Genomic DNA, 26,465 nt, shown 5'->3' on the forward strand with positions numbered 1-26,465 from the left:
AATTTAGTTCAAATCCCACACAACACATTTTTGGCTGAAATGAACCATACTTACCAGTAATGAAGGGTAATATCAAATTTAAAGCATTGCACTCTTTTAGGTGTAAATCCAAAAAATAAAATGAATTATTGCGTGGTCCTGTTGGTATTTGCGATTGGCAGCTTGTCGGATGAAGTTCAAAGCCAACAACTAGTGGAAAAAATGCCACCAGGAAGAGAGACCACTTGCAATTTCTCTCACCCGTGTCCACTAAAAGGTATTTGACTTATTGGAAGGTTTTGTGTTTTTATTAATCTTTCTTTCTGCAGGAGGGGAATATCTGGTAGAACCACCACAAGTTTTCTCCAATAACGGAACTTTGGAGATGGTTTTGGTTGTGGATGTTGGAGATTTTGTCGTGGATTGGATGACATTAAGGAGGAGGATGTACAACGGATCAATATGTGGTCCAACATGGAACATCAGAAAAGGGGACAGCGTCAAAGTTCGACTGGTCAGTAACTATGTTTGTTGATTTAATAGTTTAACACAGGGTTAACAAAATTGTTTGGTCGCGGACCCCATTTTGTAAACCTGTTTTTTCTCGGACCCCCTGTCTTACATCACATCATTTTGCAACCTAATTATCGTTGAAAATACTACAAATAATATCAGCAATAACGAATATCAAAATAGCGGTAAGTGTGAATTCTTCAGACGCGTAGTAAAAGAAACGAAAGAAAGAAAAAATTTTAAACAATTTTGAGATCGTAAGATACAACAATAGTGCAAGAACCATTCAAAAGTGTTTTCTGCAATGAGTAATTGTACAATATACGTATTGTAAAGCTTACGAAACCAATCCAGGCATGAATTACTGCGGTGATTAATGCTTATACGCACTGTATAAAACGTACTAATTGTTTTTGAGGTATCATTACGGACCCCCTTGCAGTTCTTGCGGACCCCAGTTTGGGAATCCCTGGTTTAACACGCAGAATAATCGGGAAGAAACTTTTCCTAAAATACTTCTTTTGTGATTCATGAAATATTTTTCAGTCATTTCTGCCAATTTTGTGAAGGGAAATTGTTGGAAAATGAAAATGATATTATGCTAACTTTTTTAAGTGCTTAAAGTTCTTAAAGTTGCAAAAAAGTTGATAAGAATTGTTCTTCTGGCAAATAAGTTTTATTGATAACGCATCGTCCACCATCCGGCGAGACTTCTTCAGGGTTATGTATCAACAATAATACGTCAAGCGCATAAAATACAAAAATGCAAGAAAAACGTAAGAAAAATGCAAGAAACGGGGAATCGATAAGAATAGCACTATGTTTGAAAAACAGTGTTTGTAAAATATTGGCAATTACTTCGATCTTAAAAAGTTACGCGAAAAGCATGTTCGACGGGCATCCTCATTTGTGTTATGCTTACCTGTTGCAGATGAATAAACTAACATGGCCTGATCCAAACTTTGGACAATTCCAACAACGGTTTCCAAACAGTACGAACCTTCACACCCACGGTCTCCATATCGGAAGTCAGGTAATCGTTATTTGCAACACTCAAACATTGTTTTTGGAACTGCTGTAATCCAACGCATAACATTTTACATTGAACATGTAAACAATATAGCCGATATGGCTGACGTGAAATTCATTTGGAAACGTTTCAATAAAATCTACAATCATTTTCAATGCGAAAACTCGACATTGACAATCGCAAAAACATGTAGTATTAGCAATATGGAACGTTTTAAAATGAATCTCAATTAAATCAGCTATACATAGGTTATATTGTTTTTTTCTCTAAGATTTACAACGCTGTGAGTTATGTTCCTAACGTTAGGCATATGCTGGTGTTCCATATTTGTGTTACACGCTTTTTGTCAGGCTCCTAGCGACAACGTGTTTGTTCACATTTACCCAGAAGAGGAATTCACTTACAAATACTCAATTGAACCAGATCACCCATCAGGAACGTTTTGGTACCACCCCCATCTCCATGGCTCCACCGAGTTTCAAGTAAGTCAGATGTTTGACAGCAATTTACGAAGACATGTCAGAAAATATCTAGATGAATGGAAAATTTGTAATAACCAGAACATGAAGTCGTTCTCGCAGTTCGACTTTTGCCGCTGTTGTTACTGAAATAAGAAAATACAATCAACTTTTACCATTAATACGCATTTGATGGTTCATAGAGGGTGGCAACCCTCACCGCTGCGCAGGTCAACTTCTATTTTTACGTTTGTAGGTTCACAGCGGAATGGCAGGGTTTATAATAGTCGAAGACGAAGAAGCAGATTTAAGCGAGCAACTGAAGTCGGTATCGTGTCCCTTTAACTGTGAGCATGACGTCCAGCTTCTTTTCCAACCCACATTACTTTATGTCGATACTATTGAAAAAACTCCGTTTTCATTAATCCAGGAGGAAATTGGTGATCTTGTTGAAGAGTGAGAACTATTTGAGTTTGTTTATGAAAGTTTGTTAAGGTTTTTTATTCTCGTTGGTAGTTTGCGTCTCTACAACGTTTCGAGTGGAGGAACTTTCCGACAGTGGGTCGAAAACGTTGACAATGAATTCGATTATTTCACAACAAACGGTCAAGTTGCACCATTACTAAACATGACAACTGGCCAAGTGAAAAGATTCAGGTATAAAGAGAGAAAGTGCAAGGACGTTACATTGTTTAAATTCTATACTTTTGGGACTATGTAACATATCATATAACTCAATTTTAACAGTTTTGTATCAAATCATCATTCGTTTTTTGAAGAAAGTTGTTTATATTGCAGAATGGCGAACGCTGGTGGCGGCCCTCCACTTGAAGTTGAGCTCGTTGATGCCACAAGTGGTCAAATTGCATGTGAAGTGTATGAGATTTCTATAGACGGCGTTTATTTAAACGAAGCCAGGAAGCAACGAATGAACAAAACGTTTCTAATGACTGCGGCACGTTGCGACTGGCTTGTGATGTGTGACAAGCCTGGAACTTATGTAGTAAGTTGGCCCACATACAGGTGCCTAAACAACAGCTTATATTTGCTTGGAAAAACTTGTACAAACCAATCAGCCGTTTTAGTCGTCAAAGTCGTCAATGTGACACAGCGAGCTGCACTGATAAGACCTTATCGGTCGAAACAGTGGCCATCTGTATACAGCTCACAGAAATCAAATTAAAAGTTGTTCGAAAGTTTGCACAAAACTGCTGTAATTTACTTGCGTGCCAATTTTGACGAACATTTTATATTTCCAAGGGTTATAGATAACAGTTCAGGTATTAAATAATCAGTCAAATACTAATGTTGACAGTAGATAGAAAAACTAAACTGAAGTTGCACAAAACAAACACTGGCAAAATCAGCGTAGGTCAATAAGGTAGGTTCACATGCCGGTATGACTCCATCAAACTCAGTGGTATTATAGCTGCGTTCCAACGCCGCTTCAGAAGACTCTGCGTCACTTGGACCCGCAATACGCTGGAACGGAACGCTTCTAACCATCAATGTAGAGGGAGCGGAAAATTTCACAGAGATTGACACCAAGTTGCCAAGACGACCGGATTTCATTGGTGATTTTTTAAACGTCACTGAAGATGAAATTGGCGGGAGATGGGTTTTGGAATTGGCTGCTCGTTACGGTCTCAACCGAGATCTTTTTACTGGCGAAGAAAATTACAGGTACTCGTTGTAAAGTCACGTGAGCAGTGGCAAGTGGTGTAGACTGTATAGGTCTATCTTTTTGTAGTTCTGTCTATGCTGTGACAATAGAGGCTATCATTCTTGATTTTGCGTCATATTATTCATATTCCAGTTCTGTGTAAATTTCTATGCGTTGAATACTTGTGGTATTTAGCTATTGCACGTTCTTTTAATATTTGTCAGGTACAAGATGGAAGTGAATTCAATACAGGAATGGCAAATTGTTAACACCTCCCCTTCTCTCGGGCATCCGATTCATATTCACGTCAATCATTTCCAAGTATGACGCAAGTAACTGTTCGTTACAGCGAAATATGTGTATAGTGTCACGTTTTTCATAAACGGCAAAAGTTAATTCAACACATTTCCCTTCAAAGATTATCAACTTCCAATCGTACACGGGCCCAATAGGAGCGTTTGATATTTTTACTTTGGATTGGAAATTGTATAACCGAGAAAAGGAAACTTGTTTTTATCAACACTCGAATTACGATCGTAAGTATCCTTGTTACCACGGCAACAACGGTGTGCCAATAACATGGCGCGTTGTTCAGCAACCCACTATATCCCGTATCCGGAACAACAATTTGATGGTCATCATGAACGCTGGCTGGCAGGAGGAAGCGGGACAATTGGTTACGCAGAAGCAGGGGAATTTCGTGACGTAGTTTGGGTGCCTCCCCTATCTAACATTACAGTTAGTCATTCTACACCAAGCAAAATCATTATTACCATACCAAACATTGTTTTATGGTTTCCAGATAAGATTTTTTCCTCACAAATTTCTTGGTACAGTTGTAATGCATTGTCATATACTAAGTCACGAAGACGCCGGTATGATGTTGACTGCAGAAATTGTTCCACAAGGTATAGCCTATAGACTCAACATTTTTTGTAGTTTGTAATTTTGTGTACATTTTCAAAGAGATGAATTGTAATTACCTTTTTTAATACAGGAGCTGATCTGGAAGCTGCGATCGCGTCAGGGAATTCATACCCAACCACTTGCGATGAATGTGATACATATCCTTACATTGACATGCCTGACCCTTGCCCTGCATCAAATACAACATCCACGGTTTCTGTGACAGATGTTCCAGCGTCTGATAAAACAACAAGTAAAGCAAACAGCCATGCTCGAAACAGGTAATGTAGGTATTTCGTTTCTGTTTAAAGAATAACAGTTGGCGAGCAAAATATCTTCTTCAAAACTTAAAATGAAGCCACCCATTTCTTGGATAAACTTTATTAGTCCTCATTACTGTATTTACAAGACTTTGTTTATCTGTTTTTGTCCCAAAAACGTGACACCAAGATTCATTCGTTGTTTAGGTCTCTTCTTGCCATCATTTTGTGCTTGATAGTGGCCTATCGCCGATGATGTCATAATGATGAAAAACCATCTATAAATAACATTTTTCAATTGTATTTTCCTGTCGGATATTTATGCCCGCATCAGCATAAATGTCACGGGGTAATCATATAAGATCATACTATTTGCACCACCTAATCTCAACATAATTCTGGATTCTGGATTCTGGATACGGGGATGAACCATACTGAATACAGAACTGGTATCACCGGATCATGCATGAATATACTCGGAGATCATGTATCGAAATAAGGCAAAATCCTTTGCTCCAAAAACGGAACAATTTAATAAGCGGCAATTATTCCCAACAGATACCCCAAAATTATTTACTAAACACTCAACAAATCAAATTGTTTGTTCACCAGGGTCGATTTATGTTTGTGTCGAAAAGGCAATGTGTTATTGAAAAGAACGCGGCCGCTCGATGCTCGTGTGCGTTTTTTTTTTTACCAGACCGGGATCTAATCCTTGGAAAACCTGGCTTCGAATCCCGTTCAGTTTTTCTTCATGATATGATTTTTTACTTGTGGTTGTAAATAAATGGGCTTCTTGTGGTCAAAATGTACTTGTGCGAAATAACAAATTCAACCCGGTTTGCATCGCACTGACTGCCCACGTGCTGAACGAATACATTTAAAAATGCGACCAGAAAATTTGGCGGGACCACAGACGCAGAGATAAAATGCAGACGCACTTTGAGATTTGAGATATGCAAAGACTTCAACTATATACAAGACGAAATCATGAATGTAAAAATCACATTTTTATTGGCGTTTTTACAATATGATCTTGTCCAAAAATTTGTGCTGGGAATTATTAAACTTTTCTTAGGGCAGTTACTTGTAAAGATTATATTTCACTGAGAAAAGAATAAACAAAAGTTTCCCAGTGTACAAAGGTTAAATGTTAAATTATGGGGTGTAGTGCAGTGCAGAATTGCACTCAACTGTATTATGATCACAAATAAACCAGGTTGTGTCATGTTTTGTGTTCATTGGTAGTAAATCCATAACTTTGGGAAGATGGATAATGTAAAATGCCCGAAGTGTTGTCGAAAATATGCACTTCCAAAGACTGGTTCAGACATTTTGTTTGCACCTGCTGTGCCAATACTATTAAGATGCGGACACACATTTTGTGAGAAGTGTGTAGTGCGAGACTCTGGTGTGGAAAAAATATTTAAATGTCCAAGTTGCAAGAAGAAAACAAAATGTGAATATGACAAAATGAAGGTTAAAGATCTCTTTCCCAACGTTGCTGTGCTAGGAATGCTGAATATGCCTTCAAATTCTCTGGACCTGATGAACCTGAAGACCTTGGTGCAAGTGATTGAAAAGAGGAAAGGACATGGCAACAAAACTGTCAGGCAAAAGTGCTCAGAGTGTGTAAAGGACGATGCTGTGATGAGTTGCTTGCAGTGTGGAGTAAGCTTTTGTGCACACTGCTTTGAGATCACACATCGTAGTCCTCGGCCTCTGCGGTTGCATCAGGGAATTCCATTCCATCACAGTGAGCAAGACCTGTCATCCCTGAACTGTGTCAAACACAATTCCTTGATGGAGCATTACTGTGTGGAAGATGAGAAGTTGATTTGTAGAAAGTGCATTGGTGCAGAGCACGCTGAGCACAAGGTCTGGTTAAGATTTATATATCTTTAATATTTCTTGTAAAATTGCAATTTCTCTGTGTATATATACTATAATTGGGATAAAATATTTGCTGTCTTGGTTGCATTAGTAAAATGTCAAAACATTTATTTCATTCTTATTCCATTGATGCATATACATTTAAACTCTTAAAATACCCAACCATACCGCAATTTTTTTTTATGGCGTGTGTTTTTAACAGATAATCTCCCTTCGTGAAAAGTCTGGAGAAATGACAGAAGATTTATTGGAGGCTGTTCAGTTTGCTGCACCAGTTATGAACCAACTGAAACAGTTCATGACACAAATCGATGAGGAAGTGGCAGAAACAAAACTGGAAGCACAGGAAAAAGCAGAAAATCTGATAAAACGATTTTTATACATAGTTGGATCTGTGCAGGTTCCATTATGTTATTAATAATAACTATGGTTGGCATATTATTACCTTACATGAAAAAGTGCCAAAAATGTGTAAAACACATGGGAGGTTATAAATTCTTTACATACACAAATAAACTAGGTAAGTAAGATACGTATATATATTGCGAAAAATATTTTTAACAAAGATTAAAAGTTATGAATATTAGAACAATGACAAAGTTAACTTACAATTTAACATTACTTCATGACAAATTTACATTCTAACATATTTTTTTTTTTTTTGTAGGCAACGTTTCTGTACCTAATGGTGGAGGTGGATAGAATATCTGCTAGTCATGTCAAGAAGCTTCTTACATACCGCGATGCAGCATCAAATAACCTTCTAAGAGTCCAAAATTCACTTTCTGATGCCAATATGGTTTGATTATTGGTTTTGTTGAAATTTATTTGGGCTTGTAATCTGAACATAGCAAGGTTTGGTTATAATTGGATTAACATGATGACTGGATAGAACCAGATGTCAATCATGTCTAGGAATGGGTCCATATTCCACTGGACTTACCCAAACAATCATACAGTGATAAAATAGGTTTTGTACAAAGTGACCACAATTGGCGCAGAGATCCTGGGGCCCAGAGGCATCCCCATGTTTTTTATGTCAGGGGCCAGCCCCCATCATTTGTATACCTGTGCTCTTCCCACAGTACATAAAAGTTTCGTTTATGAATTAATTCAATAGCGTGAAACATCGCGGGATGCAAAATGACCAACATCGCTTTATGAATCCTTTAAATTTCCTCGTAAATATATCACCAATTATCCTTTTTTGCATAGTTTTTAAATAAGTTTTGTGCCTCAGTCAGTGAGTAAATTTCGCAAACTAAAGTGGGATTTAATGCTAAACTGAACAGTTTTCGAAACCTAATTCTTGTGTATGTCCAGTTTGTGTGTTTTGTTCCATTCTGTTATAAATTTTCATAGCAAGGTTATAAAGTGAGCACACTTTTTTGAATACATCTACCCCACCAAATTGGCATATGCTCGCTTTTGTGATGTCACATTACATTTGGGGCATCACAACAGTTTGGCCCATTACACTTTTGAGCAAAATCTCCAAGTTAACAATAATGGTTGAGGGGTATATAATATAAGTTACTAATAAGCTTGCAAAATTTGAAATTATTTGAGAAATCATCTTCAGTTGTGCACTACTCTGGCATTGTTGCAGATCATAAATGTGGAAAATGCCCCAGAACCTGTGGTGATTGATCCTTTCAAAACCCTCTCAGAGCTGAAGGAAGTGTACAAAATACCATGCGTTCTTAACAAAGTCCCTATCAAAAGTGATGAGAGTGAGACATCAGCCAACAAAGATTCGGAAGCAAGTGTTTGTGTTGTCGATGAAAGCAGGTTTGTCTGCATTGCGAAGAACAAACACTACAAGTTGGTCTATACATGTGTTTAAAGCTTATTAGACCTTTTAGGTCAAAACCCTGTCTGTAGCTCACTATAAAAAAAACGTATTTGCTATATTTCTGAAACACAATATAGCATTTCAAAGTAGAATTACAGGCAAGATATTGAAAAATAATGTGGTAAAATCTGGACATGCAAAAGCATGGTATTACTTCTGCGTTGTCTGATTATGGTGGTGGAGATCTTCTACGCATGTGAAGGTCGCCTGACAAGTTGTGCGCTTGTGCACCAGTGTACCTTGGCCACAATATACCCTGTGAAGCCATTGAGCTCCTGTAGCTCAGTTGGTAGAGCGTTGGGCCTGGTTAGCGTAGGGTCGCCTCACTGGGAGCTTGATTTTTCAAATCTTGCTCCGACTTGTCGGGAAAAGTGGCTGATCCAGCTTGGCTGCAATGCATTGGCTGCGAAGCCTGTGAACCTTAAAATCTGGTGCATGTAGATTTACATAGTATAGTGAATTTAGATTTATTCTGCAATTCCATGATGACTCGATTGATGCATCCAAGAACTGGGGATCAATTGATGATACGTGCAACTTCAAATATTCTATCACTTGTCCCAATGAGGAGGAGCTTAAACTCACCTGCAGTAAAGATGAAACTAACAGTGTTTCTGACACCAGCTCTGTTTTGTCAGAAAATCTTATTCAGGTTACTGTGTACTGATTAATTACTGAAATGGTATTTATTTTTAAAATCCATGTGTACACACAGAAAATTTACATGACCTATTCAAAATACAGGCAGACTTGTATGAACCAAATAAAACTTCTTTATCAAAAAACTTACTACTGCAACTGGTATCAGGTTTTTTTTCTGAAAAGAATTTTTTTTTAGAACAGGATTTTAACTGAGCACTTATTTTGTAAATTTTCTTTAGAGATTTGCTTTTTAATATTGGGAGAATTACTGGATTTTATTCAGATTGATGTTGGGATGAAGCAGAAGATCCGAATTATCCAGGTTCCCCCAGCTCACAACCAGGAGCTTGTATTTGTAAGGTGGATTAAAAACCCTGGTGAATTTTATGTGCAACGAGCACATGATGGAAAACAAGTTTCCCTTATTGAAAGAACTCTCAAAGTAAGTAATTTGTGTGTGATTTATTTTTTATTTGATTGGAACATTTATTATGTAGAGGAAATACTGCAGTATCCCCAGCTATATTTTGTCTAATGCTAACAATACATAAGCCTGAATACACAGTGACACTTACAAATAAAATGTATGTGACAATTGTATTTAATATTACAGTATACATATTTATTTTTTTTAATGCTTTACGTACAGGTGTTTAGTGTACGGCCCCCCCACCATGATGAGTTGCCAACAAGTCTAAGGGTTGGTGAGCTCTGCGTTGGTTGTTTTAAGTGCAAGTGGTATCGTGCCAGAGTTGTAAAAGTTTTTCGAAATTCCTTATGCCATGACGACACAGAAATATTGTTCGACCCACTTACAGCTGGAGTGGATGACGAAGTTGAGATCCACTACATTGACTATGGCAACAACGAACGTACTAAGGTTCACTTTTTTACAATAAAACAAAAACTGCTTGCCTGAAATTATGGTTAATTGTAAGTTTTCTATCATTATAAGCCTTATTCTGTTTGTGATACCTGTACATGATTTGTTTTATGCTGCTCTTACTCTACCATGATAGTATAACTTACAAAACTAATTTAACAATAAATTACTGCAGTTTTTTGTGTTCATAATTTTTTGTATATACCTTAACAAAATGCAGTTTTTATTGCTAATTCCCTGTGGTTACATTGTAAGAAAGCTTGGTCAGCATCAAGCAGCAGATATTTCCTTTTTCTACACAAAATTTTAAGGATTGTTTTTTAGTGATTTTATTATCTTTCGATGGTTCTCTGTATCTATGAATGGTCATTTTCAAGAAGTCTTATGTCAATTATTACCCCAGAAACTATCAATAATTACCCCAAATGTCATTAAAAATCAATCAATTTGTACAAACAAAAACAGTGGTTGCCTTTGTGGTTTTCAGGTTTCTTGCCTTCGTTGGTTGCCACGCACCCTTCATCGAATCCCATCACTTGCAATTCTTTGCACGTTGGGAGGAATTTGTCCTGCTGATGGCAGTGATTGGTCGCATGAAGCTCACAACAACTTCTTCAGAATGATTAGAGATCGTCCTGTGCTTATGACCACTTTTGCCAGAGAAGCCGGCAGAAGGTTTGTGGATCTGCATAAACCAGCTCCGGAGGAAATAGACAAGGATGTTCCTGTCTCTGTTCGGGATGCTCTTCTTTTTTTGAATTTAGCCAAGTAAGTATATGGTAGTGGTGGTGACAAGCTTAAACAGTATTTTTTCCTTAGGCCAGAAGATAAAACGAGAAAAACTGCCCAAAAAAATATGTATAAATATATAATTTATGTTTTTATACCATGATACATTAAATCTCAATTAATGCTTTCGTGCTCTGTTCTGGGATATCCAATGATTTTGTGCATAAAAATTGCTTTTCATATCCTTCCCTGTCAAACAAAAACATGTTACTCTTTCCGCAGATACAGCACAGAGCAAGTGCCTGTGTCTGATGTACAACTTTCTAATGCGAAGTCAGTCAGAGCAAGAGAGTATTTGCAACCAACTGTTCTCATGCCTCGATCCTACATCAATGTTACACTGAGTGATTTTCGCTCCATCGACAGGTGTGACAATGTATTAAGAATGACAAAATGTCACTTTTTTCCAAATTTATGTTGTGAACTGTTATTCTTATATTCATAAACAAGGCATAGTTTATAACCAAAAAATGTCAGGGTAGGGTGACAACTTGCATACTTAATGTAAAAATTTCACTGGGTATGTTTTTTCTGCACAAAATGTTTTCTGACGTAGTTGTAGAAACACATCACAGCAAAGCATAAAAAGTTTGGTGGTACTATTGGTTGAGCTTTGCTTGGCCATAGTGTTTCCACCTTGTTTTCACTGTAAGGTTGCACCTAGTTTGGACCCCAACGGATAACGGTGATTGTATAGTCACCACAAAGTGGAAGTCTTTGCTTGGCCGTTTGGTCAGCAAAGTCGTCTGAAAGTCACACCAGCTGCACTGATGAGACATTTTAGGTCGAAACAGTGGCCATCTGTCTGCAGCTTATACACAATTCATAAAAAGTTAGTTTGTGCATTTATTTTTTTGTAGGTTTTTTGTGCAACAACTAGACAGCCACGCTGAATATCTTGAATCCCTTACCAACAAAATCCAAGATTTTGCCAACAAAAAGGCCAGGGCAAAGTTGGATCCATCTGCTCCATTTACAGTCATGTTTCCTTATGAAGGAATGCTTTGTCTGGCGAGATATGCCCCTTGCAAAGCATGGTACCGAGCCACAGTCATGAAAGTGTGGAAGGAAGAACAAAAGGTATATATATATATAAGATGTGATGTAGATTTTGGCAAATCACACTCTGAGAGTTTGTCTTGTGTTAACAACATTTCCCTAATTGTTTTGTTTGGGACTGGCTGAGTTTTTCAATATGTCCAATAAAAACTGCAAAAACTATTCTGTAAAAAAATGTGTATAATAGTCATGCAAACAATGTAAAATATTGACCATATTATTGGTTTGTAGGTGAAAGTGCTGTTTGTTGACTACGGAAATGATGACATTGTAAAGCTGATTGATACATTAAAGATACCTGATGAGTTTTTAAAGCTCCCTCGACAGGTATGTTGTGATTAGGAACATTTTTTAAACAAAAATATGTGTTGAAAACATCATTATTGGATTTACTCAAAATCCTGCGAACAAAAAAGCTGGCCTGTATTGCAGAAACACAGGATATGTCTTACTAAGAGTGAGAGACAAACACTTATACCATCATTATTTCAATAAAATGTTGTGGCTGTTCTTGCTCCACAATTACTGACAGCTTACTTGGATGACATCACAGATAGTTAGTTGATATTGCTCTTGTGAGGGGTGATGTCATTTATTGGTGAAATCCGCCAACCACCCATTTTAATATTTTCTGCAACATGGGCCAGTTGATTTCTTCTGAAAAAATATACGCACTTTCAAAAATAAGCAAAATATGTAAATGAAAGCAGAGTTTTGAAAATTTAATATGGACTGATTCAACCAAACCTCAGCAGTATCTTACGTACTTCAGCATAAAATAATGCACAAAAAATACTATCGTGCACAAATAGTAATATTATGTCCTCAGGCATTGGAATGCAAGTTGGCTGACATTCATCCTTTTGGGGGTGAAAATGAGTGGACGAGGGAAGCAAATGAAAGATTCATTGATCTTGCAGCTGATGACCGTTCTTTATTGATGTATGTAAGGTAAGAGGTACAGAGGATTACAATACAAACTAATGTATTCTTTAAATTCTACATATTTAAATTAAACGCAGTAATATTACATGCAATTGCATGACAGGCAGGATCGCCCCACCCGATACGGTGGTAGAGATCCCCTATGTATATGTGACGGTTGCCTGGCAAGTTGTGCACACCAGTGTACATCAATATTACCCCTGAAACTACTGAGCTCCTGTCAGTAGCTCAGTTGGTAGAGCGTTGGGCCTGGTTAGCCCAGGGTCATAAGTTCAAACCTCACCGGGAGCTTGATTTTTTCAAATCTTGCTCCGACTTGTCAGGAAAAAGTGGCTGATCCAGCTTGGCTGCAATGCCTTGGCTGCGAAGCCCGAAAACCTCGTAATGTATTTAAGTTAAATGTTTATCTTTAGATCTATGAGGGATGATTGTTACTTCGTGGAGCTGTTCGACTCTTCGGACTATCAGGAGAAGAGCGAAAATGTTCTTTCCATCAATGAGAGACTGGTTTATGAAGGCCTTGCTGTTGGTCTCACTGTGCGAAACATTACACAGTTTGGGACCAATCATACACATGCTGTTGGTATGCTTTCATTTTCTGAAACAAAGTATTGAGTTATGTTAAAAATTGGCCCATCCTTACTGGGGTTCACCTTGTGTGCATCACAACTTGATGAAATTGTTAAACACATAAAATGAGAAGTATTTTTAGGTGTTAGTATCTTTATATATGAGAAAATTGTGACCTGAAGAAGGAAAACTGATTTTTTTCAATGCTAAAATTCTAATTTCCTTGCACATGCTTAGACAACACTGGTCTTTGCATAACTACAAATCACTTGGTTTTCTACATGCTCTTTATGATTTTCTCTTTAAAACTGAAGAAATTATAAGCAAGATTTCACATTTGCCAGCCACAGAAGATGAAAGCAAAGTTGTGTCCGACGCCTCGTGCTTGCTTTCAACACCAGGCCAATCGCCTCAAACTAATTCACTGCAGGAAAATGAAGATGACAAAGTATTTGTGACTGTCACATATGCTGACTCACCGTCTTGTATTTATGTCCAAACAATGGAACAGTGGACAGAGTGTAATCGTCTGGTTCGAGATTTGCACCAACACTTGACAATTTTAAAGGTAGGTGTAAAAATGCATGTCTGTGTAATAAGATGAATGTCTATATTCTTGATATTCTCAAGTTAGCATTGCAGGCACTACTGAGACTATTGCAATCATCTAATAAACAGTTTATAGCTTTGATTTATTTGTAAATTTTTTGTGCTATGGCTTATATGTTATATTTACACATATAAATCTTCCCATTTTCACAAGGTGATTCTAAAATTATCAATAAAAAGTTGTTTGAAAGAAGAATCAACTGTTATGCTACTATTGGTGTTGTTATTTGGCAATTAAAGAATGATCTGTCCGAAGAAATGATTTGGGAATGTGGGGATGTTTGTGCCATTTACTCAAGTACAGAGAAAAGATGGTGCAGAGGGAAGATTGAAAATAAATTCCATAAAAATGTATGACCTGTGTGCATTCCCACTGTTTTCAGTACATCTCTATAGAGTAGATTTTAATTTTCAGAATTTTGAAGTGAAGCTACTAGATTTTGGCAGCAAGGAGATAGTGGAAACAAAGTGTGTTAAGCCAATTCCTGATGAGTATCGTTGCACCGACCCAATGACGACTCCGTGCACTTTAAAGTATATTTACCCGGCAGGGGGAAGTGAACATTGGACAACAACTGCTTGTGAGGTTTTGCAGGTATATTTACAGAAAATATGTTTGGTTGGCAATGTGGAAAGTATGTTTGTTAACTGGGTGAATGGTCAATTACATTTTTTTTGGAGGTTGAAATAAAATTACATCCAAGTACAAAATATTATAAATAATCCTGAGTAGTCTGTCTGTTAAAGTTTCTCTGACATATATATTTCGCCTGTGTTTGCAGGCATCATCAGTATCGCATATTCAAATAGAACCTCCTAATACAATGATAATTTGTTGTGTTTTGTACTAAAGGGAAATGAAATATGTGAATCGATAGATGGCTCTTGCAGTCAGCAACTTTGCTAACCCTTAAAATGTAATGTTATCGATCTATCTCTACCTATAAGGTACTTTAACGTGAACTTTAGACTTAAACTGACCCATACAAATGGTAACATGCTTTGCAGCCCTCGATAAAGAGCTTTTGGGAAGTACTGTGCTATACTTACTGAGTGTGAGGCATGTCTCTTTCTTGATATCTCAAATTCTGTATCTAATTTGTTGCAGAACCTAATTGTTGGCAAAGAATGCCAAATGCTGTGTAATGAGGACGACTTAAATAAACACCCAGTACCTGTTGATCTGTTTGTTGTTGATGGTGAAATGAAAACAAATGTCAACAAGGAATTGGTTATGAATGGAGTTGCTTTGCCTTGCAAGACTGGAATGTTTAAATGGTAGTTGAATTGTATATCCATATCATTAATATAAATATAGGATTGATTAAGCATCGTGCTTATTTACTAGTTAATTTCTTGCCAATTTACACATATTGTTGTTAAGGAATGCCATACTGCTGTTGATTGTTTATTTTTGTTGTTGTAAGTTTGCCTATAATAGCTCAACGCAGGGGCGTATCCAGGAATTTTTAATGGGGGGGTCCAAATTTTTTATGGAATTCCCCGATTTTCAGGTATAAACTAAGGTTAATTGTGGGCGAGAATCGCAAAATACGAACGCCGGTGTTCGCGCCAATCGTCATATAAACGGTGGCTTTCTGGCTTGCGCAATTGTGTAACGCTATGGGACACTCGATGCGAGGTTTTGCCGTATAGTGCTTGCGCCGTAGTGTTCTTACTACTGCTTTCAAAGTTTAACAACTAAACTAATTGACTTTCACGCAAGTAAACCGCTTCCGCTTGTCATTGCAACGTGGCCACTGAAAAACGACGTTTCGTCCGTAAACTGACGAAAAATGACCTTTGTTTCGTAACAATGCAACATGTTTGGTAACAATGCCAAGTTTTCTGTAACAATGCTCCCTGTTTGGAAACAATGGCGAATGCAAGCACGATGCGGTTTTCAGGTCAACGTCAAAGAAAATTTCTGGTTTTCACGCGGATTTTGACAAAAAAATACAGTGGCGTTTGTTTAGTTATCAAAAAAGACCAAAATATTTCACAAAAGGGTGGGGTCCGGACCCCTCGCACCCCCCCCCCCCCTGGATACGCCCATGGCTCAACGAATGACGGACTGACCTAATGGTTTTACCATATTGTCCCATGCCCAGAATGTACTTGTGTGGTCAACATAAGAATAGCCAAGATGTTAATATTGATAAAAATTTCCATGTTTATGAATCATGCCATCATGAAATCATGTGTTTGATTAAATGACATATGCATTTTTCTTATTATACTGAAATTTGCCTTCTGAATATTTTACTGTTGGTTTGCCTCATGTTTTTTTTTCTCAGTGTGACAAACCAAACTTTCCAATTGGCCGAAAATTCAAACAACAACAAATCCGAATTCGAGACCATCAACTTGAAATCTTCTTCCCGCAAATCAACCTTGAAACCAGGGTTTCTTCGAGAAACTCACCACTCAGAGCCTTTAACCCCTAAAAAAGCGTCAAAATTAAAGAAACCTTGCATAAGCGATCTTATGGACCCAAGCACTCGCTACGGAACCACTGACAATGATGAAAAATTTGATTTTCCGCTTGCTTCCACACCTGATGATAATTCCCTGGAGATTCAGGAAATTGTTGCACAAGAAAGTGGATTAAACGTGGATGACTGTGCAGAAAGTCCTTTAAACAGATCCCTCAATGCAAAAGTAATGGAGCCAGTGGATGACGGAGATGTGTCTGATAAGTCTTTAGAATCATCTCCTTTGGAAGCGGAAAGTTTTGAAAATGGTATATTTGATGATGCCGAACTGCACGAGGAAGTTGAGGTTGACTCTGAAAATGACTCGCATGTGGGAGAGACAATTTCTATTCATAATAATAATATGTGCAAGGAGCCGTTGCTCAGCCGACCTTCTTCTGCCAGCACAGCTAGCAACGAGCAGTGCAACATCCAGGAAATTGAAACGAAAAATCACCCTAAACTTACGTCATCAACTGACGAGGAAGCATCTTCATCCATGAGCACACAACACAGTACACCAGACCCGCCAGAGTGTCCTTCAGCAAAAATCGACGCCGAACAAATTTCCCAGTCTGCTGCACCTAAATACAAAATCCTCAAGCCGAAATCGAGGATAGGAAAGACTCGTATTCCGAAACCAGGCAGCCGTTTCCAATGCATCGTGACACATATTGAGAACTACAATATTTTGTATGTACGTCCAACTCCCGTTGAGGAACTGTGCCCAAGCGAGAAAGAGATATTGCGTCTCAAACAGTTGGAGGATTTCCGTCCAGGCACTCCGTGCGCCGCGCAGTTTACGGACGACGATCGTTGGTACAGAGCTGAGATAAGGAAATACTATCAGAGCCAGGGGCTCGCCAAGGTAAGCAATTTTGTGCATTATTATATACTTTTTACAACGAAAGTACTGAAACCTGGGGTAAAAGTATTTAATTGTTTGTGATCGTGACCTTAATGAAATCTTGTGGCATGGGTGACAAAATTAAACGTTTATATTTTTTACCAGAAGGTTACAGTTCCTGGTAGTTGACGTTTTGAAACTGGCTTTTTCGTTAAAATCAAAATGTGTGCATGTCCTTCGGCGTGAGACAAATTTATTCTGCGCCGTTAAGTCAATTCAAGCAGTTGTGGAGACAATCCACCATTTCTTCTAAAATTTTATTTGAGAAATGTTCAATTTAGGTAATATACGTCGATTACGGCGCCTGTGAAGTCGTGTCCGTCCAAGAACGTATTCGAGTCCTCACTGCCGAACATCGAGAGCCCAGAGCACAAGCATTGAAATGTGTTCTGAGCGACATGCCCCATCCTGAAGAGATATACCTTCCAGAAACGGCCGTCATTAATACACTGATAGCCCTCATCGGCCCCCAAGTGTTAACTTGTTCCGTCAAGTCTGTTCGGGGTGAAGACGTTTGCATTAAACTGTATTCGAACAACGATGGGAAACCTTGTCCCATTGTTGCACAGCTACTAACGGCTCTACATGTTACAGAGTAACGCAGCAACAACAAATTGATAGTCAAAGTGTTTATTTGTCCAATGTTCCATTCCCTTTGTTTTCAGTTTCACACAATTATGTTGATCTGCACGTGTCATCTGTGCTGTGATATTTGTGGTTTTCTCTTCGATTCGTTCTTGTTTTTTCTTTCTGTTTACACAACCGTGGTGGTCGTCGAATACATTCCTGCAAATTTGTGTGGCGCTGTTTTGTGAGACTTTTATTCCTTGCCGATAGTACATATTTCATCTTAACTGCTATTATAGCCTTTTAACCGAAGCAGGGTCGTTTATAGTCGCACCAAGCTACACTGATAAAAACAGTGGCCATCTGTATGCAGCTCAGAGATTAAATCAGGGGCGTCCCACCTGTTTTGGCTAACATGAAAGTAAGGATGTTGCAAAACAAAATTACTCTGAATTTAAATCCTAATAATTGCCTTTGGGTATTCAGTCAAATCAAAATATTTGTGACGTCAAAGCCGCGATCATAGTCTAGTTGATGAAACTCTCACAAACCAAACGAGTCGAAGTCAATAATTACTTTTGCAATTCCACAACCATGGTAACTATAGCAAACTTAAATAAGTTAATGCACACGTAGAAAGTAATTGGCGACGAAAAAGAATTTGCAGCACAGTTGGTAAAAAAAAACATTGTTGGCTTGCATGCAAATCAAACCCCAGTCGGATCAACGCTTGTGAAATTTTATGTGTTAAGGAAAAAAAATACTCTCGCAAAAAAAGACCGATATTCTAATTATCTGGTATGTACACCTACGTATAAACGCCTGGACACCATTCATAGCACCAGATATAGATGCTTCCCCATCATAATCTTGACCTCTTAATGCACCTAAATCAACGCGCCAAGAAGCCAGTGGCTGGAGAATGGTGTTTCTAAGATCTCGGGCTGTCAAATCTGTAACGTTGACAAAGCCTAAAAAGTCATCTCTCAGAATGGGAACATCGGCTGTATCGTCCACATACAGGGCACTAATAAACATTTGCTCGTTGTCGGAGATACAAGTGACCTCATCTGATCTGCCAATACCGAAAAAAACCTGCATTGTATTTCCCCTCAACAACGATTACAGACCTGAGCATTTCCCTAATAATATTCACTAATTCATTTTGTATTAAACCACTGGTATACATGGCATTAAGCTCCCATTTCCAGATGCTGCCTGAGGTCATCGTCATCAGAGTCCGCTCGAAATTGCAGTAATGTACAAAAGTTTCTTTCATTGCGAAAGGTTTTGCATCTACAAAAAAAAACACTGAAGCACTTTGTCGGCACCCACACGCTAAACGAGAGCAAGCTTGGTGCTGTCCGCCAACCAACGGCTATTCAATAATCAGCACGCCAACATGGAATGGGTCAGAGTTGGAGTTGACTGTTGTCTGGCCACAGCTGTTCGGACGTTCTTTTCAACAGCGAGGCTTTGCATTGCCAACAAAAAATGTGGTCAGTCGTGACTGTTTGGTGGGCAGTTCGGAATTGCTTATCCCTCATGGTATTTTTTGTTTGCAAATTTACCTTGCGGGTACTACGTTGTGTTGTTGGCAAAAAAAACATTACAATCGTCTGTCATTGTGACTTGTCTATTATTTGCTAACAAATGGCTCTCTTTTTTTGTTGCAGAATATAAAGTCGCGTGCCAATTTTTGTGTGCTGAATATGGTGTAGCCTACAATTAAGTTCTTTATACGATTCTTCGTAAAATCAAGTCGAGCCCTTTCCTTTAAAATAAAAGCAAGTGCAACAAATATGTTGTTTATCTGACGCACTTGTTTTGTTTGGAAACGTAACACAACGTGAACCTCACTTCATTCGAACACAGCACATATAAGGATGTGCGTCGTCAGCTCTGGTACAACTGATATATCATTTTATCGAATTATTATAGTAAAAACAAAAACAGGAAATACTCGAACAAATATTGAACCCTCTTTTTCCTGGATACGCCAATGTACTCAACAAAATTATTCGAATGAATTTAATTGACCAAAAATTACAAGAAGCAATGGTACAACAAGATACGCCAGTGAATTTGTTACCCCACAAAATAAGCTCAGCAATAAAGCTCTGACAATAAACATCAGTTGTTCAACTGGGATTTGTAGGCCTAAATAATAACGAACATTTAAATTCAGTACAGTTTAATAGTTTTTTCGAAAGTAACATTAGGGTCTGCTATAGCTAAAAAAGTTATGCAGGCTTCTGCTATAACACTGTGCTATTGCAGTCAAGCATTCAGCTAATTAGGTCAAAACTTGATCCAAAGCATAATGGTTTGCAATATAGAATCAATTGTGTAATGAATTGAGGTAGTACCACCGCCTTTAACCCTATACCATCAAAAGAATTTAAAGGTAGCCAACATTTCCAGAAACAGTATGGTTTCTGCAACATCAATTGTCATCCAGCATTTAGCCATGAATATTTGTGTAGTAAATACGTGACACACTCTTCTTTACAAACTTGGCACTGGACTTTTTCGTGGAATATCAGTTTAATTACAGTCATGTGATCAGTGCTGTGTCCACTGGATCTTGGAGAGATCGATTCCCTCCTGTTCCATCTCCCAGAGTGGACTTATAGCTCTCAGTTTGTTAACTTCGTCGATCACGCGATCAACTGTGAAGTCCACTTCTTCCTCTGTGGTAAAACGCCCGATGCCAAATCTGAATAAAAAACAATAAGAATTTAGCTAAGCAGGAATATCGTGATACATTTTTCTAGTTATGGTAAGACTTCATGTTTTGAGTTGACCATTTTTGCCACAGTATCTTTTAATAAGTGGTAAATTAACTATTGTTTTCCACTGCTATCCTTATCAAAAAATTAAATCAACAAGCTTATGATGAAAGGTAAAGTAAAATCAATCATGCTTTGTTAAAGCTACCAACAATATTCCATGTAACTACGATATGTCCAAATCATATTATATGCGCAAAAGAGCCATAATAATCAATGAGAGCTGCAGACAGGGTGTATACATGCAGCTCTCATTGATTATTATGGCTCTTTTGCGCATATAATATGATTTGGGTGAAAGCCGAGCCGATAGCGCTATTGGGTCCCTAACAGTTGTTTTGGCCATAGTGCGCTCCACGTGGTTCGTCTGTGTTGATTGATACCTAGTTTGGTACCCAACATATCGACGATTGTCCGAAAGGTACCACAAAGTGGAAATCTGTGTGCCTGCTAGTCTACCAGCTAGCACAGTGCCACATCAACAGCTGCACTGATGAGACCTTACAGGTCGAAACAGTGCGTGTATACACCCTGTCTGCAGCTCTCATTGATTATTATGGCTCTTTTGCGCATATAAAGGGCGTTTGCATTATGACGACCGACCTGATAGATGAGTGGGCAAGGACATCATCTGATCCAATTGCTCTTAACACATAAGAAGGTTCGAGTGATGCTGAAGTGCAGGCACTGCCCGATGAAAGTGCAACTTGCTTTAATGCCATCAACAAACTTTCACCTTCAATGTGAGAAAATGAGAGGTTGATGCAACCTAAACAAAGAGAAAATGGAAGACTTTGCTGTGCATGATTAGATTATGCAATAATTTTGATCAGTTTCGGAAACTAAACAAGAGTAACATATGATCAGCGTCAATATATGTCATCTTTTATCAAACAGAAATATTAATTTTACCTATTGGCATCATCGGTTACTGTCATATTCAAATAGATTCTATTTTGAAAAAAGACCTCATATACTGACACTCAGTGGGGATCTAGGGGGTGTGTTTTGGTGTCAGAACATGCACAAACACCAACTAAAAGGTCTTGTGTTTCACGGAAGTTGTTCGATATTTCTCCCAACTATTATAATGTGCTACCTGTTTTTTAAAGCTGAATTTGCATGCTAACGGTTTCATTAATTAGGTACCGAAACCGAACATCTCCCTTAAATTTTTTCTAGAACTGCCGCTGCTAACACTGATTTTTTGTTACTCTTTTCTGGGTTCTCTGAATACATGATACACTAAAAGACAGATCCGTTGAACAATAACATACTACTCAGGCTGATTCCTGAAGTCATTTCCTCTTGTATTTGAGATCAGGGTAAGTTAAAAAATTTCTGTATTGCAGCTTGAAAGTACTTTGATAAACTAAAAGTGTGGCTTGCAGTGCAAAACATGGAAGACTACAGGAAGAATGGTTTTTAAAGAACTTGGAAAAATCCAATTCTACAGAACAACAAATCCCAAAAAAAGGAAACAGACAGTCTGAGAAAGGAGAACTGTTTGGATTTTTTATGTGATCTGCAAATGTAGATATAACATAGAATATCAGAGATAGGAAATTGAAGCCAACAAACTTCGCCCCTACAGACCATTGAATACTAACCTGGGTAAGTAGAGTCATCATCACCGTTCCATATGACCCCAGAAAGAGCACTTTGGATTTTGTCCCTTAATCGATGTGATAGATGGTCGATGTGCACTCTGTCAAACTCCATGTCATTTTCACATATTCTACATGCTTCTCCCAATCCAATTATCAAGGGTGCTGGTGCCGTTCCACTCCGCAATCCTCTCTGCATTCAAAATTACATTTATCGGTTTATGTAAACGAATTATGTTGGTGAAGGTCACAGACATGTTGCTGATGTACAAAAGGGGCTCTTTTAGCAGTAAACATATTCATTGTCATGCCGTCACACAGCTTTGTCACTATACAGCAAATGTTAAAATAAAAATAAAACATTAAAATAGGTGATTAGTAAATCAAATCTGGATCAAGTGCGCTCTATTTGAATAAGTTTTGGTAAATGGAGAAACTGATGATGCCGTTTTAGGCGAAATATATTTTTCTCTAAATAAGTCGATCTGAGCTGTCTGAAGATCGCTGTGTTTGGATTTTAATACATTATACATTAAAATAGGATGTTTTTTACACGTTTTTCTTCATATTTGGGCATTACTGGCACAAGTAACCACAGACTAGAAATGGCTAGCAAGCATGACCCAGGCTTTGGTAAGAAAATGCACATAAACACTCTGTGTAACAGATTGCAAACTACATGAAAAAAATAGTTTATAATTGAGTGCCAAACATCTAATCAGACATGTTTGTTTCAATTCCTACTTTTCATCTCCTATCATATTTATTTTATTCAGCACTCTTGGTTTTCCCAGTTGTTCTTTTCACATTAAAATTCATGTCCTTTTTATCACCTCTTGTCCTCCACCGCTCTGCAAAGGTTCCAATCGGACTCGAGGTCTTCGTCTGACATACAATGCACCAATTCCTTTAGGTCCATAGATTTTGTGTCCGCTGATCGACATCAGGTCTATCTTCATTTCATTTACATCTATTGGAATTTTGCCAACGGCCTGAAACATTGTAATGGTTACAGTTTAAAAAACTGTTTTGTATGCTAAGCATTGTTTCACTAGCCATGAGGCAATTTCACCCCCAATATTGTGTACACTGTGCAGGCTCACCTGTGCAGCATCAGTATGTAGAAACACTTTCCTTTCTCTGCACATTGCCCCGATATCAGCAATTCGTTGTTTTACGCCTATCTCATTGTTGACAAACATTATTGAAACTAAAGATGTATCATCTTGAAAGGCGTTTTCCAAGTCTTTGAGGTCAATCAATCCATTGCTCTGTTAATGCAAAACACATTACCATTTCATTGCTTTCTTGCCCCAAAAACAAAAGCTGTCCACGTTTAAATTTGGTCAACAGCTTTAAACAGACCTTGACAGGAAGATATGTGACTTTAAATCCCTCGTTTTCCATAGCTCTGCATGAATCAAGGACACATTTGTGTTCAATTTGTGATGTAATGATATGGCGCTTTCTTGATCTGCATTTTAACAATGTTAGTGGTGCTTTTGCCCATGTGGCTTATGTAGAATGTTAATATCTTACGCATAAAATCTTGACACCCCTTTCACTGCCAGATTGTTAGACTCTGTAGCACCACTTGTAAAAATAATTTCTCGTGAATCAGCCTGCAATTATAAAATTCACTTTGTTTATGATTTTTTTGCAGTGTGAGTGCCTAAAAAGACAACCTAATGGATTAACGTAATTGCCCATGATACACATTAAACACAAAGCTGCACAAGAAAAGGATACCAGTTATTGAAATAATGCCTTACTGCAATTATTTCCTATGCAATGAAAGAGGTCAGCCAACAAAACATACAAATAAGAATGTAATACCACATAAAAATGTAACGTCAATGGCACCTTTACTAAACTTGCAACTTGTTCTCTAGCAACATCCATGGCATGTTCTGCTTGCCAGCCATAAGCATGTGTTCTGCTGTGTGGGTTTCCATAATAACTTACAAGATACGGTAACATTTTGTCAAGAACTCTAGGGTCCATCGGTGTGGTGGCCTAAAACAATCATTCAGAGTTCTGGGATTTGTCCAAAAGAAAGGAAATTATGTAAATAAATGTTGAAACCCACAATAGGTTGGCAAAGTTTTTCCAATGCAACAAATGTTCCAAACCGTAAACTACATTCCAATATGGCTACAACTACAAGGATATAACCAATACCTGAATTTCAGTATTTAACTGGAGCATTTAAAAATGATTTAACCATTGCAGCACAATTGATGCTCTATAGATGGTAGTTTATTTGTTATTATCTCATTTAAACTTAAATTGTAGCAAGGGTAGATATTTAAACCTGTGCATCCAAATATATGGGTCTGATGTTTTCATTCCATTCTGTATGTCCCTTGTCGATCGTTGCTTGAGCAACACTCTTGCTATTATTTCTCACTGAGGGAATTGTCCAGTCTCGACAATTTCGATTTAAAAAGCTGCATGCATTCTTAAGCAACTTTGTCATTGTGCTATAAATTTTGTTATGTAACGTTAAATCTGCAAAAAGACTATCCGCAATCACCATTAATTGAAAATTAATTTAACAAAAAAGTTGCCCATTCATGGTTCCAACTTTGCATCAATTCAATATATTTTTCTCGTCTCATTACCAAATACAATTTAATGTAATTTTTGCACAAAATTAACGAGAACCGACCAGCTAAGAACCAAAAGCGGTTGTGAAAACGCTGTCTGGAGAAAGTGGATGAATTAAATTAAATTCTGAAGGAATACATGTTGAGAAAGAAGAAATCGTGATTGTTGTGGTGGAAGGTAACGAAAGCAGTAAAAAAGTTAACACACACAAAATCAAACCAAAAAAAGCATTGATGCATCATCAATGTGTTTGCATACGTTTAGGTAAAGCAGAAATTATCGAAAAATGTAGGTAGCCTACCTAAATGCGAAAAACTTGGGAGTGAATTAATCTGATCATAACTGCGCATGCGCGCGTCTTGCTGCAACTCAATCTGAATTACCACTAATGATGAACGCAGTTGTGTTCGAAAGTCAGCTCAATGAGCATAATAGCTTTGGCATTTATGTTCGGAATAGTAAGTACCAATCACAAAAAAATTTTCCCACTAACGAAATTACCGCGGCGCTCACGCGTTTTGTTAAATAACTCCTTTTGTAAACCGATGCATTTTTTCAGTTAATCTTTACCTGCAGCATTTTGACGTGAAACCCATTGATGACGCGAAGTCGGAACTACGAATAGTTGCAATGACATCGTGCAAAGTTCCAATAAATACCAGACGATATTTTCAGAAAGCGAACCATTGACAAGCACAAAAACAACATGACATGCAAACGAACAAAAATATCACGTGGTAGAAATAAAAAACAATGACCATAGAATTTTAAAAAAGTTTTTAAAGTGGCAATGGGGGTGTTTTAAATCTATTTTTTGTCAAAAAGGATTTCAGCGGTAGGTAAAACACTTTGGTTACATGTTACTTATACATTAATCCTCGCTACCATCTTTAAATTTACGAATTTTTAGTCTGCTGGGTGGCGGTCTCTGTTGGGTAAAGGGGTGTGTTCGGTTTCCTGTTTATTTTTTAAAAAATAGCCCTTCCATATGACTCCATATATGCTTATTAGCCTAATCTTGTTCAGCTAGCCATCGTCGCACAATAAACGCATGCAAATCACACTTGTTTTTATAGGATGATAAATACTGTAAATAAAGCGCAAATAAATAGATAGTTAAAATACAGTGTGTATAAACAATTAACTTAACTGTTAAATGGCACCAAATGGCACCAATTTACATTGACTCCTTGCGGGTCAAATATAAAGACCCAAATGGCCAGATTAGGTGTACCCATGTCATTATCATTTGTATATCTTTGGAAATCTAATAGTTGAAATTCACTTTTTAACAAAGAAATTTCAACAAAATGCCCATAAATATGTGTAAACACCAAACACCTAATAAAATGACTTATTTGTTCCAATGTGCCTTCACACATCGTGACATACAACAAGTGCAACAGTCAAAATTACACGATTTATTCGGCTTTACTCTCAAGTACATATAGTCT

The 26,465-nt window shown here is 37.7% G+C and overlaps 3 protein-coding genes across 3 annotated transcripts; 2 read left to right on the forward strand and 1 right to left on the reverse strand.

Moving 5' to 3' along the window:
- Positions 1 to 120: 120 nt before the first annotated feature.
- Positions 121 to 4,834, forward strand: LOC145890184 (multicopper oxidase mco-like). The gene is made up of 13 exons (XM_082981214.1): positions 121 to 256; positions 309 to 493; positions 1,424 to 1,525; positions 1,873 to 2,004; positions 2,237 to 2,436; positions 2,497 to 2,637; positions 2,779 to 2,983; positions 3,410 to 3,663; positions 3,868 to 3,964; positions 4,062 to 4,179; positions 4,239 to 4,381; positions 4,446 to 4,551; positions 4,641 to 4,834. Exons 1-13 carry the CDS (start codon positions 121 to 123, stop codon positions 4,832 to 4,834), a joined length of 2,013 nt encoding a protein of 670 aa, XP_082837340.1.
- A 1,244-nt stretch (positions 4,835 to 6,078) lies between these two features.
- On the forward strand, positions 6,079 to 18,034 carry LOC145890185 (uncharacterized). The gene is made up of 19 exons (XM_082981215.1): positions 6,079 to 6,687; positions 6,905 to 7,102; positions 7,370 to 7,501; positions 8,312 to 8,479; positions 9,009 to 9,209; positions 9,483 to 9,641; positions 9,849 to 10,079; positions 10,570 to 10,850; positions 11,094 to 11,237; positions 11,732 to 11,951; positions 12,162 to 12,257; positions 12,760 to 12,881; positions 13,289 to 13,483; positions 13,770 to 14,013; positions 14,295 to 14,405; positions 14,470 to 14,649; positions 15,163 to 15,332; positions 16,352 to 17,396; positions 17,717 to 18,034. Exons 1-19 carry the CDS (start codon positions 6,079 to 6,081, stop codon positions 18,032 to 18,034), a joined length of 4,824 nt encoding a protein of 1,607 aa, XP_082837341.1.
- Positions 18,035 to 20,025: 1,991 nt separating this feature from the next.
- On the reverse strand, positions 20,026 to 24,919 carry LOC145888666 (cysteine desulfurase-like). Its single transcript, XM_082979467.1, has 9 exons — positions 24,716 to 24,919; positions 24,265 to 24,417; positions 23,941 to 24,023; positions 23,767 to 23,875; positions 23,505 to 23,672; positions 23,235 to 23,393; positions 22,405 to 22,594; positions 21,398 to 21,563; positions 20,026 to 20,721 (listed from the first exon to the last, which is right to left on the reverse strand). Exons 1-9 carry the CDS (start codon positions 24,878 to 24,880, stop codon positions 20,568 to 20,570), a joined length of 1,347 nt encoding a protein of 448 aa, XP_082835593.1. The 5' UTR covers positions 24,881 to 24,919; the 3' UTR covers positions 20,026 to 20,567.
- Between the last annotated feature and the right edge of the window lie 1,546 nt (positions 24,920 to 26,465).

The sequence above is a fragment of the Ascidia mentula genome, chromosome 2 (genome assembly GCF_947561715.1).
Source record: "Ascidia mentula chromosome 2, kaAscMent1.1, whole genome shotgun sequence".
Classification (NCBI taxonomy): Eukaryota; Metazoa; Chordata; class Ascidiacea; order Phlebobranchia; family Ascidiidae; genus Ascidia; species Ascidia mentula.

Coding starts and splice junctions, on each gene's coding strand:
- LOC145890184 (XM_082981214.1), top strand. CDS start 121: ATGAATTATTGCGTGGTCCTGTTGGTATTTGCGATTGGCAGCTTGTCG. Junction 1,526..1,872: donor GTCTCCATATCGGAAGTCAG/GTAATCGTTATT, acceptor GCTTTTTGTCAG/GCTCCTAGCGACAACGTGTT. Junction 2,437..2,496: donor ATTGGTGATCTTGTTGAAGA/GTGAGAACTATT, acceptor TCTCGTTGGTAG/TTTGCGTCTCTACAACGTTT.
- LOC145890185 (XM_082981215.1), top strand. CDS start 6,079: ATGGATAATGTAAAATGCCCGAAGTGTTGTCGAAAATATGCACTTCCA. Junction 10,851..11,093: donor CTTTTTTTGAATTTAGCCAA/GTAAGTATATGG, acceptor CTCTTTCCGCAG/ATACAGCACAGAGCAAGTGC. Junction 14,406..14,469: donor AAAATAAATTCCATAAAAAT/GTATGACCTGTG, acceptor TTTAATTTTCAG/AATTTTGAAGTGAAGCTACT.
- LOC145888666 (XM_082979467.1), bottom strand. CDS start 24,880: ATGACAAAGTTGCTTAAGAATGCATGCAGCTTTTTAAATCGAAATTGT. Junction 23,673..23,766: donor TCACATATCTTCCTGTCAAG/GTCTGTTTAAAG, acceptor TTGCATTAACAG/AGCAATGGATTGATTGACCT. Junction 20,722..21,397: donor CTTGCCCACTCATCTATCAG/GTCGGTCGTCAT, acceptor TTTTTTATTCAG/ATTTGGCATCGGGCGTTTTA.